Source organism: Camelus ferus, chromosome 4 (genome assembly GCF_009834535.1).
Source record: "Camelus ferus isolate YT-003-E chromosome 4, BCGSAC_Cfer_1.0, whole genome shotgun sequence".
Taxonomy (NCBI): domain Eukaryota; kingdom Metazoa; phylum Chordata; class Mammalia; order Artiodactyla; family Camelidae; genus Camelus; species Camelus ferus.
This window is the reverse complement of record NC_045699.1, coordinates 52,460,892-52,474,441: the sequence shown is the minus strand read 5'-3', so window position 1 is coordinate 52,474,441 and position 13,550 is coordinate 52,460,892. Positions and strand designations below refer to the sequence as shown.

The 13,550-nt window shown below is 36.8% G+C and overlaps 1 protein-coding gene across 1 annotated transcript in view; it reads right to left on the bottom strand.

Annotated features, from left to right (window-relative positions):
• Positions 1-3,843: 3,843 nt before the first annotated feature.
• RAD23B (RAD23 homolog B, nucleotide excision repair protein) overlaps positions 3,844-13,550 on the bottom strand; it is a 43,531-nt gene continuing 33,824 nt past the window's right edge. Inside the window, exons 7-10 of the mRNA XM_032478135.1 lie at positions 12,629-12,761; positions 11,163-11,290; positions 10,310-10,480; positions 3,844-5,529 (exon numbers count right to left, since the gene is read on the bottom strand). Coding sequence (XP_032334026.1) covers positions 5,416-5,529; positions 10,310-10,480; positions 11,163-11,290; positions 12,629-12,761 — 546 coding nt within the window. The 3' untranslated portion in view covers positions 3,844-5,415. The remainder of the gene's footprint in view (positions 5,530-10,309; positions 10,481-11,162; positions 11,291-12,628; positions 12,762-13,550) is intronic.

Here is a 13,550-nt window from a genome sequence, read left to right as displayed (position 1 = left end):
AGCAGTGAACTATTCAGTGAAGGAGCCTGGCAGACACTGCCTCCCTGAATGATCAAAGTGACCATTTCTGGTGATGGGACAGGTCGCCACCTCATGGGATACAGTGAAAAGAGCACAGCTGCACTTCTTTGGTGTTTCCTCCAAAAATGTGTAACTTGAGTCTGGTCATCAGGAAACACCAAACATAAACTGAGGGACATTCTATAAGGTAAGTGTCCTGTAATCTTAAGAAAAAGGTTAAGGTCATAAAGATCAAGCAAAGACTGAGAAAGAATATGGATTGAAGGAGTGTATCATTCTGGGTTGAAGCCTCTTGCTATGGAGAACATTACTGGGACAACTACAAAACTTCAATGGGTTTGGCAAAGTGGGGGCATGGGGGGGGACCTGAGAGCTCTTTGTGCTGTTCCTGCAATTTTTCTGTAAATTCGAAATTGTGTAATGATGAAAAAATTGTTAAGTGTCTTTGAAAAAATGCAAACATGGTGTAAAAATTATAATACCAAAGTTAAAGATATAAAAATACAATTTAAAATAATAATTTAAGTAATAAATTAGTGAAAATGTTTCCCTTTTCTTTATAATTTCCTTAGAACGGGAGAGAATATAAAAATTAGCTAAAATTATGTCAAACAAGCAGAAGTAGGCCTCATTGGCCAAAAAGAAATTTGAAAACCAAAAACATCACAGAATGCCCCCACAAAAAACATATTAAATATACTAAAATGCTAAAAAGTAGCAAGAATCACTCCAGGGTTCATAAAATCATTCAAAAATAAGAACTCTCACCTCAAGCTGTTCTAAGGCAAAGCACCACTGACCCCATTCATTCTCAATTTTAACCAACCAATTTGAGGTAATTTATCAAGTATTTGCTTGTCTTATCTGCTGTTGCTAGCAAATAAAACCCAGCTGGCTTCAGTGATTTACAAACACTTTTCAGACCCATTCTGAGACAATTTTGGACTTTGTTAGAGAGACAGAAGCTATCAAAAACCAACCCAGGATCCACATCTAACATCCTTTGAGCCTTAAGGTGGCAGGCAGTTCAATAAGCAGAAACCAGCCCCAGCCTGCCGAAGTGCGGAAGGCCACCGGCAGGATGCCCATCTGGAGAGCTGGTTCATGTGTAACATACAACTGCCCAGCATTTTTTATCACAGAAAGTGTAATAGTTAAACAAAACACTGGAGAAAAAGTGTGCAGCTAATCGGGGCTAGGGTTGGAGGCCGGCTTCCCCAGGCACATCGAAGACTGCCTCATGGTCTGGGGAGGATGACTATCTATGAATCATTCTGAGCCAAGTGAGAAGGGAGGATGAGGGCCTAGATCAACAAGAACAGAAAATCAAGTTCGAGAGACACGAGGCAGAAGGCCGGTATGATTACTTCCTAACGTGTGCTTCCAGACAACAAGCACCTGCACTATTCAAAGGGCCTGTCATAGTATTTCTAATACAATGGCAGAGACCAGTCTCTACTCACTTTGGAATCCACAGCACCACACAGGAAGAACATCACTAATGTTTCTTTGGTCCTTGCAGCCTCGTCTCCTACCTGGGACCACTGCTTTCCATGTTAACTGTATCGTGACAGGGAAGATCTCTTTTAATCAATTTGTCACTATCAGTGTCCCTGTGGTTCCCCAAACATTAGTGCACAGCACTGTATCTCTTCCTAGCAAGTTCAAGCCTTCGCCCCCCTGCCTCCTTGTCACTGCCCCTTGCCCCCCAATCTGTGTAAACTACCCACACAGTTCTGGAAACTAGTCTGTCACTCTACAGGTCCAACTGCGATATCCCTCCCTCCAGGATTTCATCAACCTTCTTCCAGCTGTGGTCCAGATGCTTCCTCTGATGAGAGTTTACTGATCCCAGGGCCCAAGGATTCCCAGATACATTCACATGGCCTTTCTTTTTCTGGTTGATTCATCACTATGCCACGTGCTTTTGACAGTGTGCTTAGTGTTGAATTCAGTTATCTTACTGGAAGAGCAATAAACAGTGCAGCAATAGCAAAGAATAATTTCAAAGTGGTACCTTAGACACTGCATACATGCTAGACTAGCACATCAGGTACATGATGCTCCTTCGACAGTGGAGATGTGGGGGTGATACCACCTCTCTGGGAAGAACTCGTGATGGTCACAAGCAAAGCAACCTGAAGCTAAGACCTCAAGTCAAGAGGCCAAGAATGCTAAAAAAAAAAAAAAAAAGGGGGGGGGGGAAGAGGGGAGAAAGCACCATGTAATTTAACACATGATGGGCCTAGTTGCAATTTAAAACAGAGATGGCAAACTTTTTACACAAAGGGTCAGGCAGTAATAGTATTCAACAGCAAATCTCTTCAGCACAAAAGCAGCTGCTATAGACAGAAATACATAAATAAATGAGCATGGCTGTATTTCAACAGAACTGTTTATGGACACTGAAATGTGAATCTTATTTTTCACATGTCACAAAATCCTTAAAAAAAAACCCATTAAAATTAAATTACATTAAAAAAATGTAAAGACCATTCTTAGCTCATGGCTCATACAACAGGCAGCGAGCCAGCTTTGGCTCATGGGGCCGTGGTTTGCCAGCCCCTGGCTCAGAACTAAGCGGAACAAAATGGATGACAGGAAGTCAACTGGAAGGACACGCTGTACCTGAGCCGCACAGCTACTAGGGAACTCACCAAAATAAAGACTTGGTCAGGAAACACTCCCTGAAATTGCTTACTTCTGGCTGAATATTTTGTAGCTATCTTAGGCTGGTTGCTGAAAGAAAAGAAGTATGGGAAAAATGGGAATTCACTGAAATCTCTTAAAGCTCTTATGAACTTTGATTTACATTCTATCAAGTATCCCATCTCTGTGTTAATGCTTCGGTTGAGAAAACAATCAGGAGATCCACTAAAATCGACCTAGTGCCCGGCCTCCTACTTGCCACATTCACCAACGGCTGAAGAAAACAGAAGGGTCGGTGATAAAGGCATTGTCAACTTCCAATGTAAGATTTTACGTGGTAAAATCATTTTTAAAAAATGAGAAATGCAATGTTGGATATATTGAAAATACTTTATAATCAATTCTCCAGAATCCTAGCCATCCAGTACAGGAAAAAATTATATGGTAGAACACTTCAGTATTTTTAAACAATGTAAAGACATATTTGACTAGAGGATGGCAATACGAATTTAACAAATACAAACTTACGCTTCCTCACATTTTCCACAGAGCAACTAAACAACAAATATACATTTAAGAAACAGGAGACAGAATACCTCAAATGCAAAATTCCAAACTCATGCATCTCCTTAGATTAAGAGATTCACCAAAACTGCTTGTAAATTAAAAAATAACAGCAAAAGGTCACAAAAAGCCTACTTCTTTCACAGCAGCTTGGCTGATTCTTTAAGCAGATAAAAGTACTGCACAGCACGGTCAAAACTTGGCCTGAATTGTCTTCTGGCAATTAGTAATCCCAACATTTGCAGTTTTGTTGTCCAAGGACAAAAGTTCCATGCTATCACTCTCTGCTGTCAGCTTCCAGAGAAAAGAGGAGGTTGCTGCCGGTGGCCCCTCCCCACTGCCCTTTCCAGTTTTCGCTATGCTCAGAGCAATTAGGTAGCAGATAAATGCCATAACATACATGACAGTATCTCATTACCCGACCAGAACTGCTACCCTTCTTCCCAACTCATTCTTCTGCCTTGAAAGATGAGCATATTTAGGATTCCTCATTTTATTCTCCTGAGACATTTTTCATGATCCGTTATAAAACATACAGGTAATACAAAGTCCAAAGGCCTTGTTGTTTTATGGATAAACACATGAAGATGAAACTACATGATAACACCATGGGGAGAAATTATGGTTTCATTTATTTTCGTAAGAGACAAGTTACGAGTGCATGACGTAGAAGCTTAAAAGTCATCAAACTGTGCTAAGGATTATTAAGAGATTATGCAGGAAAAAATCTGTGCAAATTCATCTTCTTAACTCAGTATCCGATAAAAGAAAAAATATTTCTTTAAATAGTCTTTTTATATTCAAGAAAATAGATCTGAAAAACTGAAGTAGACATCTGACCCCCCCCTTTATGATCAAATAACAATGCCAACGAAGGAGATTCCAAGGAAAAAATTGAGATGAAAAAAATCCAAATAAAAGCCAACACTGCTATTAAGATTTTTCTTTTAATAAGCCATGAGATATCTTGATTGTATATTTTCCAAAGTACTTTTCCAGCCGCATCTCCCAACCCTTCCAAAAGATTTCGCCAGTCTTTCCAATGCAATAAAAGATGCTGGGTTGTAAGTTCTGTCCACCTTCTCTTTTTGATAGCAAATAATCCTAATGAGTTTAATGGTCATACATTCTTATCTAATAAGGAAAAACATTTACAAATATCAGAAACCCAGTTTTGAGACATTTGCATTAAGTCTGAACGGAATCAGCATTTTGTGGGTTTTTAAAAAGGCAGCAGTTGGAATTCACGACTTGCTGACAAACACATTTCTGCTGAGGGAAGGGGAAGAGAGGGAGAGTGAATGCTGCATTTCTCCATTGGCCCCAAAGTGCTAATTCCACAAAGGGATACATCAAAAGCAAACATGCAACCGTGGTTTTAAAACTTTTTACTGCAATATAACAATGAAGTAAACAGTAATTAGACACCTACCAATTTCCCCCCCTAAACAAACCAAAAAAAAAAAAAAAATGTAAACAGGAAAATAACTCTGCCTATACTTGTACAGCTTCTCAAATCATGTTAGAAGGGGCTCACATTCAATGATCAAGAAATTTTAAAATAGCAGTAATTATTTTCATTTTAAGAAAAAGTTTCCCTCCTTCCCCCCTTAACCCCAGGTATTTAACATTAAAGAATGGGCTTTCTTACACATTAATTTCATACTTATTTGAAGCAGCAATAATAACCATCAATAATTTGGCATTTCTGTTTAGAGTTGCTCCAATTTCTTTCCCCCCAATTTCACAAAGCCATTATCCAGTGTTGCCATGAAATAGAGAATGTAGGTTCTAGGTAGCAAAGATTCTTTCTGAAACCAACGTTAAGTCAAAGAAATACAAAGCAGGGCATTACACTAAATTTCTGGATCTAGTACACTAAAAAGAGTGAAACCTAGGAAAAGTTACCTACTGTTTTATAGAAGAAATAAAGACCTGCAAAAGCTGATTTTTGGTTGTATAATATTTTACACACTGTGGATTTGCGGCATCTGCTAACTGAAGCAGACATGCACTGTATTTATCCCTGCCCTATATCCTAGAGCCCTCCCTCCCCACCCCCAACAACCTACTACCTTATACCAAGTATTGTGGATATGAGCCCAAGTCATCCCAGACAATCCAGTGAACAAAGTTAGTGTAATGCACTGGTGTGAAGTGTGAGATAAAAAAAAGTCCCTTTCAATCTTCATCAAAGTTTTGCTGTAGAAGAAAATTGGCAGCCAAGTTCTCATTCTTCTCACAAGCAAAATATGCTTGTATCACAAGTCCTTCAGGAAATCCTAATGCCTTTAACTGGAAGAAAAGACAGAAAACATTATGGAGTCTAGCATAGCACTACTATAGATCATCACTTGAAAATATACTGGAAAGGACACAAAAAAAGCTCTTGAGAATTTTACATGAATTCATTGTCCAATCCAAGGGACTAGATAGAACCTAGACCCTTTCCTTTAACTACTTACAAAGCTCTTTATTCCTAGTTAAAGCTATAGGGCTAAATGGTTCTTTGATAACATTCATTGGCATTAACATTAAAAATTAGCCGCTGGGGTGGTTTAAAAATAAATGACCCTACAGAAGTCTGTAAATCAAATGGCTTTAGCACACAAGCGGTAAAGATATAGATGAGAGTAACTGGAGGTGAATTTCAACACTTCATCTAATTATTTGTAAAGAAAGCCGTGTCTTTCATCAGGGTAAAATATTGCTCTCAAATCTCCTTGTCTTTTGAAACACTACTAGAAAAATGGGTGATCAATTATTAGTAATATTAACATATTTTTGACATCAAAACATATGGTGTTCTATTGTTATCTGCTTAATCTTTACAGCATTATAAATGGTGATACCAGCCACTTAATTTTGTTTTCCTAGTCTATTAAAAATCACTTGTGACAATAATTGCTGCTTTTAAAAACTTTTAAACACTCAGGTCAGTTATCTAACTTCTCTCGGTACCAGACATTGTCAGCCAAATGCAATTTATGAACCCCCTCCTCAACTGTCTTAGCCACCTTAGACTGTATCAAGAAATGCCTTTAAAACCTGGGCAAAGTCCTAATTCAGCACGATTACAGTCATCCATGAAAGGAGAAGAAACTCAAAAATGATTTTGTTACCTAGGTCTTGTCCAGATTAAAGCTGGGCTAGCTGAAGTAAAAGGTAGATAGGGCACGATCCAACTATACGCTTCTACAAGACACACACTTTAGATTCAAAGACACAAATATGCTGAAAGTAAAAGGATGCAAAAAGATACATACCATGCAAACAGTTACAAACAGAGAGCTGAAGTGGCCATATTAATATTAGACGAAATACTTTAAGATAAAAATTGTTACTAGAAACAAAGGACATTTTTACAATGATAAAACAATCAGAAAAACTTCATTATAAACATATAACAACAGAGCTCCAAAGTATGGGAAACGAAAAATGATAGAACTGAAGGGAGAAATAACCAATTCAACAATGACAGTTGGAGACTTCAATATTCCCAAGTTCTGTAATGGATACAGGTAGACAGAAGACTGACCAGGAAATAGAAGACTTGAACAATATGATAAGCCAACTAGACCTAACAGACATTTACAGAGCCCTTAACAACAGCAGATTACACACCCTTCTCAAGCATACACAGACCATTCTCCATGAAGACCATGAAACAAACCTCAATAAATTTAAGAGGAATAAAATTAGACAAAGTATGTTCTCGGACCACAGTGGAATAAACTTAGAAATCAGTAACACAAGGAAACTTGGCAAATTCATAAATATGTAGAAATTGATATAATTCTAGATAACCAATGGATCAAAGAAAAAAATGACAAAAGAAATTAGAAAATACTTTGAGATGAATGAAAATAAAAACACAGCACATGAAAACTCATGGGATGCTGCTGCAGCAGTGCTTGGAGGAAAGGTAACACTGTGAGCATCTACAGGCACACCTCAGAGATCGCCGGTTCAGTTACAGACCACTGCAATCAAGTGACTAACACAATAAAGCCGGTCCCACGAATTTTTGGTTTCTCAGTGCATATAAAAGTTACGTTTACATGATAAACATAGTCTACTGAGTGTGCAGCAGCAACATGATGTCTAAAAAACAAGGTGCATGCCTTGATTAAAAAACACTTTATTGCCAAAAGATGCTCATCATCATCCGACAGCACAGGGTTGCCACAAACTTTCAATTTGTAAAAAATACCATTATTTCCAAAGTGCAATAAAATACAATGAGATATGCCGATGTATTATGACAGAGAGACAGTAAATCAATAATCTATCTAATCTTCAACCTTAAGAAACTAGAAAAAAAGAGAAAACTAAATCCAAAGCAAGGAGAAGGAAGTAAATAATAAAGATTAGAGAGAAAATAAATAAAATAGAAACTAAAACAATAGAGAAAATCAACAAAACCAAAAGTTCCTTTTTTTCTTCTTTAGATCAACAACACTGATGAAAGTTTAGCTAAACTGACAGTGAGGGGAAAAATATCTGAGGAGTCAAATGACTAAAATGAGGAATAAATGTGGGAAGATTACTACCTTTTATAGAAATAAAAACTATTATAAGGGAATACTATGAACAATTTTATGCCAACAAATTACATAACATACATGAAATTGATTCCTAGAAAGACAAAAACTATAACTGACTCAGGAAAAAACAAAAAATATGCATAGCCCTGTAACAAGGAAAGACATTGAATTAGTAATCATAAAACTTCCCAAAAGGAAAAGCCAGGCCCAGGTAACTTCATTGGTAAATTCTACCAGAAGTTTGAAGAAAAATTAATGCCAATTCTTTATAAATTCTTCCAAACAATAGACGAGTGGGAACTCATTCTATAGATACCAAAACCAAAGATGTCACGATGTCACAGGAAAACTACAGACCAATATTCCTTATGAATATAGATGCAGAAAATCTCAAGAGAGTACTAGCAGATCAATTCCAGCAACATATGAAAAGGATTATACTCCGTGGACACATATGGGATTATACTTTCATCCCATATATTTGCATATTTGGTCCAACTTACAAAAATTAACCAACTTAATAAAGCAATTAACAGAAAAAAGGACACAACCACAATAAACAGAATCTGATAAAAATTCCACACCCTTTTGTGATTAAAAACACCCAACACATGAGGAATAGAAGGGAATTTCTTCAGTTTGATAAAAAGAATCTAATGAAACCCACAGCTAACATCATATTTAATGGGTAAAAATCTAAATGTTTTATTTTCCCCAAAGATCTGGAACAAGACAAGGATGCTGGCTCTTGCCAATCCACAGGAGTCTCTAGACAGGACAATTAGGCAAATAAGCACATGTGAACAACATATAAATATGAACAATGAATAAAGGGCATCATTTTGAAAAAGAAAAACTATGTCTACCTGCAAATAATATATAGGAACATATACACAAATTATCAGAATTAATAAATGAGTTAGGAAGGTTGCATGATACACAAAATTAAACTGTATTTCTAAGTAACTAGCAATGAATAGTCCAAAAATGAAATTAAGAAAACAATTCTTTATACAGCATTATAAAAAATAAAAATACTCGGAAATAAATTAAGCAAGAGAATTATCAACTGAAGACTAAAGGAATTTCTGAAAGAAATAATGTAAATCTAATATGGAAAGACATTCCATCCCATGTTTATGGCTTGGTAACACTTAATATTGCCAACATTTAAACTGATCCACAGAAAAAAAACATAGTATCCATCAAAATTTCAGCCAGCTTTCTTTTTGCAGAAATTAGACAAGCAAATCCTGGAATTCATAATGAAAATGCAAGGGATCCAAAATAGTCAAAACAATTCTGAGGAAGAACAAATACGGAACACTCACATTTCCCGATTTGAAAACTTAACCACAAAGCCAGAGTTATCCAGACGATGAAGTACTGCCATAGGATAAACATATAGATCGATGCAATAGGACTGAAAGCCCAATAATAAATCCTCACATTTATGGCCAACTGATTTTCAACAAGGATGCCAAGACAATTTAATAGCAAAAGAGCAGTATTTTCAATAAATGGTGCTGGGGCAACTGGATATACACATGCAAAGATAGATGGTAGACTCCCACACCTTACACCATAAACAAAGGTAACAAAATGGATCACAGACCTAAATGTAACAGCTATAAAGCTCTGGAGAAAATAGAGGACTAAATCTTTTGACCTTGGATTAGGCAATGTTTTCTTGTATGACACCAACAGCAAAAGGAACACAGAAATCCAAGACTGACAACCCTAACTTCAAAAAAAAAAAAAAAAAAAAAAAAAGGTTGCTATAGAACAACTGAGGCAATTGTCTACCGTTGTCATAAACAGGGCAAATTATAGCCCAGATGATTTTCTAAGTTAAAATGTACTTTCTCTGATTTCTATCTCAAAGCACTTAGTAAGATAAGACAGGGCAAGAACTGTGATTCCCACTTTACAAGTGTTAACAATGGCCCAGAGAAAAATGAATGACTGGTCACACAGTATCACGAAAACTAGGTTACCGCAGTACACACAGGTTGACCTGATAAGGGTGGAAAGAGAATCAGGATACCAGGTTCTGATGTTACGCTACATATATTTTACATAATTCATATACACAGCTATTTTACAATTAGTGACAACACTGAAGTAAAATTTGAAACATAAATTTTAAAAAAATACAATCTTGAATGGGGCATATATTCAATATCATTTTTTTCTTCTTGAATTTTAAAACATTAATGTTTCAGAAACATCAATTTTTAGCTCATTAATACACCTGTAACTATTTCATGCTAGACTGGTATCTGCTGCTAGTCTCTCAGCTTCACAAACAAGATGGAGAGCAGGGCCGAGAAGAGACTGTCTCTACTGCAATCCCGAGGTTAATGCTCTATTTGGCTCTATCCAGTTAACAACTATCTCCCATGATGGAAATACTCTATATCTGGGCTATTCAATGCAGGAGCTACCAGCTCCATGTGACTACTGAGCATGTAAAATGTGGCTAGTGTGACCAAGGAAGTCAACGTTCAAGTTTTACTTAAACTCACCCTTTCTATAGCTTCTTTTTCCTGAGGCGTTACTTGAATGTAGTTCATGTGACCACTTCCAGCTTCTGCAATTCCTCCACTGCCACCTCCACCCCCTCCTCCTTGACCACCAGCTTCTTGAACTGGTTCATTTAACATCTGAATAAAATGCTCCTGGTGTTGGCTAATTTGCTGCAGTGATTTGAAGGGCAGAGAAAAACAATACGTTGGCTAGATGTATCTCCAGGAAAATAAGAATTCTAATATAAACAAGAAAGAAAGCTATAACTTGCAACTGCATTATTTTAGAATGATTCTGGATTATTCACTCTTTGGAAGGATGTGATTTCTTGAACATTATTAAAGAAATTCAGTACTTCAAGTGAGGTAAACAGTGAAGAATTAAAAGAATTCAAATTATCTTTCATAAACAACCCCTCATCATTGTTAAAAAAAAAAAACAAAAAAACTACTTGACGGCTGTAAGAAAAAAACAGAAGTTATATGTATGCTTTATCTTCCACATTAGCGGGCAGTACAATCTCATACAAAACTCAAATACTTCATGACCTGAGCATTAAATAAGCCCACAAGTGTGTTTTCTACGAGGCAGTGCACCACTAGCAATAAGCTTGGGAAAAATCGAAAGTTAACTTTTTTTTTGTTAAAGAGTTTCTCAGATTCTTTAATGTTTCCCAAACATAGTTTATGACTAAATTAACCCATCCCCCAAGTCTATCTACTGCATACTGTATTGAGTGTAGCTTAGAAGAATGATTTACAGACTTAATGGAGGGGAAGGGGTGCTCATATAATTTTACAGAATGTGATACACCCTATACCCACTTTGGAAATTAACTGATTAAATAGTCACCTGCAGTAACTGAGGATTTTCTCGACCTATCTGTTGTAGCAATGCTGGAAGCAGGGAAGGATTCTGTTGAATAATTTGTCTCATCTGCTGAAACTGAGGCTGATTCCGTAAAAATTCAAGAGGATGTCCTAAAATACACATAACGTTTTTAAACAAAAATAGCAATGACATATACAATCATAATTTGGATAGCAAACACTGGCGAGAAAAAAACATGATTTGAGTTCTCAGATGTATACAGAATTAAGTAAATAATGACAAAATTTTCAAACTTATCAACTTGCAAGTCCTATACTGCAGAAATTATTACCATTAGCTGAGGTAGAGAGTACAGAACACTAAAAGAATGGCGTTTTCCTAAAACTGCTTGTGCTGGGCACTCGATATCATCAAATATTACTGGGAACTTACGCCCTGCGTGCACTCTGTCAAAACAAAAGTACTAAAAGTTGTTTCTGATGCTCAGAAGTTCCCAAGAAAAATATACAGGCCAGAACTAACAAAAACCCATCTACTTTAACTGCATACAAAAGAATTACGTTTTTGAAGTTAATTAGTGAGTAATGAGAATTTTTTAGACGTATGCTATCATTTCCTAAATTATTCAAGATAATCATTCAAATTAAAATGACCACATAACATGGCTATTTTTCTTTGTGTAACACCAGTTTTACATATGAAGGGAATGAAACTCAGAAACTAAGTTACTCCGTAAGTGCCGCTGAATGGGACAGTTCCCCAAAAATGCACCAAAGAGGGGCCTCCTCTTTCCACTCCCATGCTGAATCTCAGGAAATGAAAGCCTCAGGGATTTTTGTTAACCAGAGCTGACTGCCAGAATTGGAGGTAGGAAATACATAAAAGAATGGTCTCTTCAAAATTAACAATTTGAATTACTCATCAGTTTTACAAAAGAGAGAGCAAAGGAGAACATTAAATAATTCCTGGGCCTACCACGGGCTCCAGGCTTTGCCAATGGAAGTGTGGGTGCTGGCCAGTAAAGAGACTTGAATTCAAGCTTTGCTTTCATCTCAAGATACAAGATTTTAAGCCTCCCAGGTTTTATTTCCTTGGTTCTATAATAAACACTAAGATCCTACTGGCTTTGAAATTATACAAACTTTCTGACATTTAATAGGGAGAAAGAGACAAGGCGAGCAAACCATTCCGAATGGCTTCAGACTGTAACACTAAATGCACACCGGGAGGTCTCTTCCCTAGAGTAAGCTAAACAGAATATGCCCTTGGCCAAAACTGCAGCAATGATGTTTAATATAAGCAAGAGTATCTTTTATATCCACTTGGTATAATTTCTTTTGGGCTCTTCTCTAATACTAATGAACAGAGAACTTGTTTTAAGAGTTATCAAAATGCTTTGAGAATGAACCCACCTCCAAAGTGCTTCAGGTTAAATTCTGCTACAGTGACAATTCAGGACCACCTCCTCCCCTGAGGTCCCACCTTACCTCCAGAGCTTGCTGTTGTAGTAGTGGCCGTCGTAGTTGCTGCAGCTGCCGCCGCTGAAGGCTGAGGAGCCCCAGTACTAGCTGCTGGAGGGGGGTCAACCACAGCCTGACTCTCTCTGTCTCCAGGAATTCCCTACAACACAATTTCCAAGCTTTAAAACTAATCTCATCAATCAGTTGGTTCAATATTATACAGAGTAAGAGATTTATGAGTCTATTTAATATCTAACTTCTAAAAGCATCAAACACAGGTGTCTGCTTCAATTAAAAACTGAAATCTGCATATATTTAAGTTAGATTAGAAAAGGCCTGAATGTGGGGTAAATGAGCCCACACTGCTGTAATACAAAGCAGCACTGTCCAATAAAACTTTCCATAATGATGGAAAAGCTCCATATCCATACTGTCCAATAAAATAACCATTAGCTACAAGTAAATGCTGAGAATTTAAAATGTGGCTAATGGTACTAGAAAAATTTACTTTAAATTTTATTAAATTTAAATAGCTACTTGTACTCAATAGTACTCAACAGTTACTCTACTAGACAGTGTAGATCTAACGTAAAGTAAGGAATTTTGTAATTAAAAACGTAAGTCATGAAATGATGTTTATATAGCAACACATGTTAACATCTAACACCAAAGTTTTAGGCAAGATCCTAAATTTGCATTAATAATCTCCAACACTAAAAGACTATTCAGATTTTCAAAACGTCAATACAAATCTTATTCAAATTAGACACACTTGGCTTTTATTTTTACCAGTTCAGTGACAGAAAGAATTTTATTTGCAACCCTAGCCTTAAGATCATCCAAAGAAAGAGGTTTATATGCACACATGGCAATTGTGAAGTGACCCCTGGAAAAAAGTCTAGTGGAGCCAGAGCAGGTGACAACAGTGGCCAGCAAGCAAGGTGTCCTC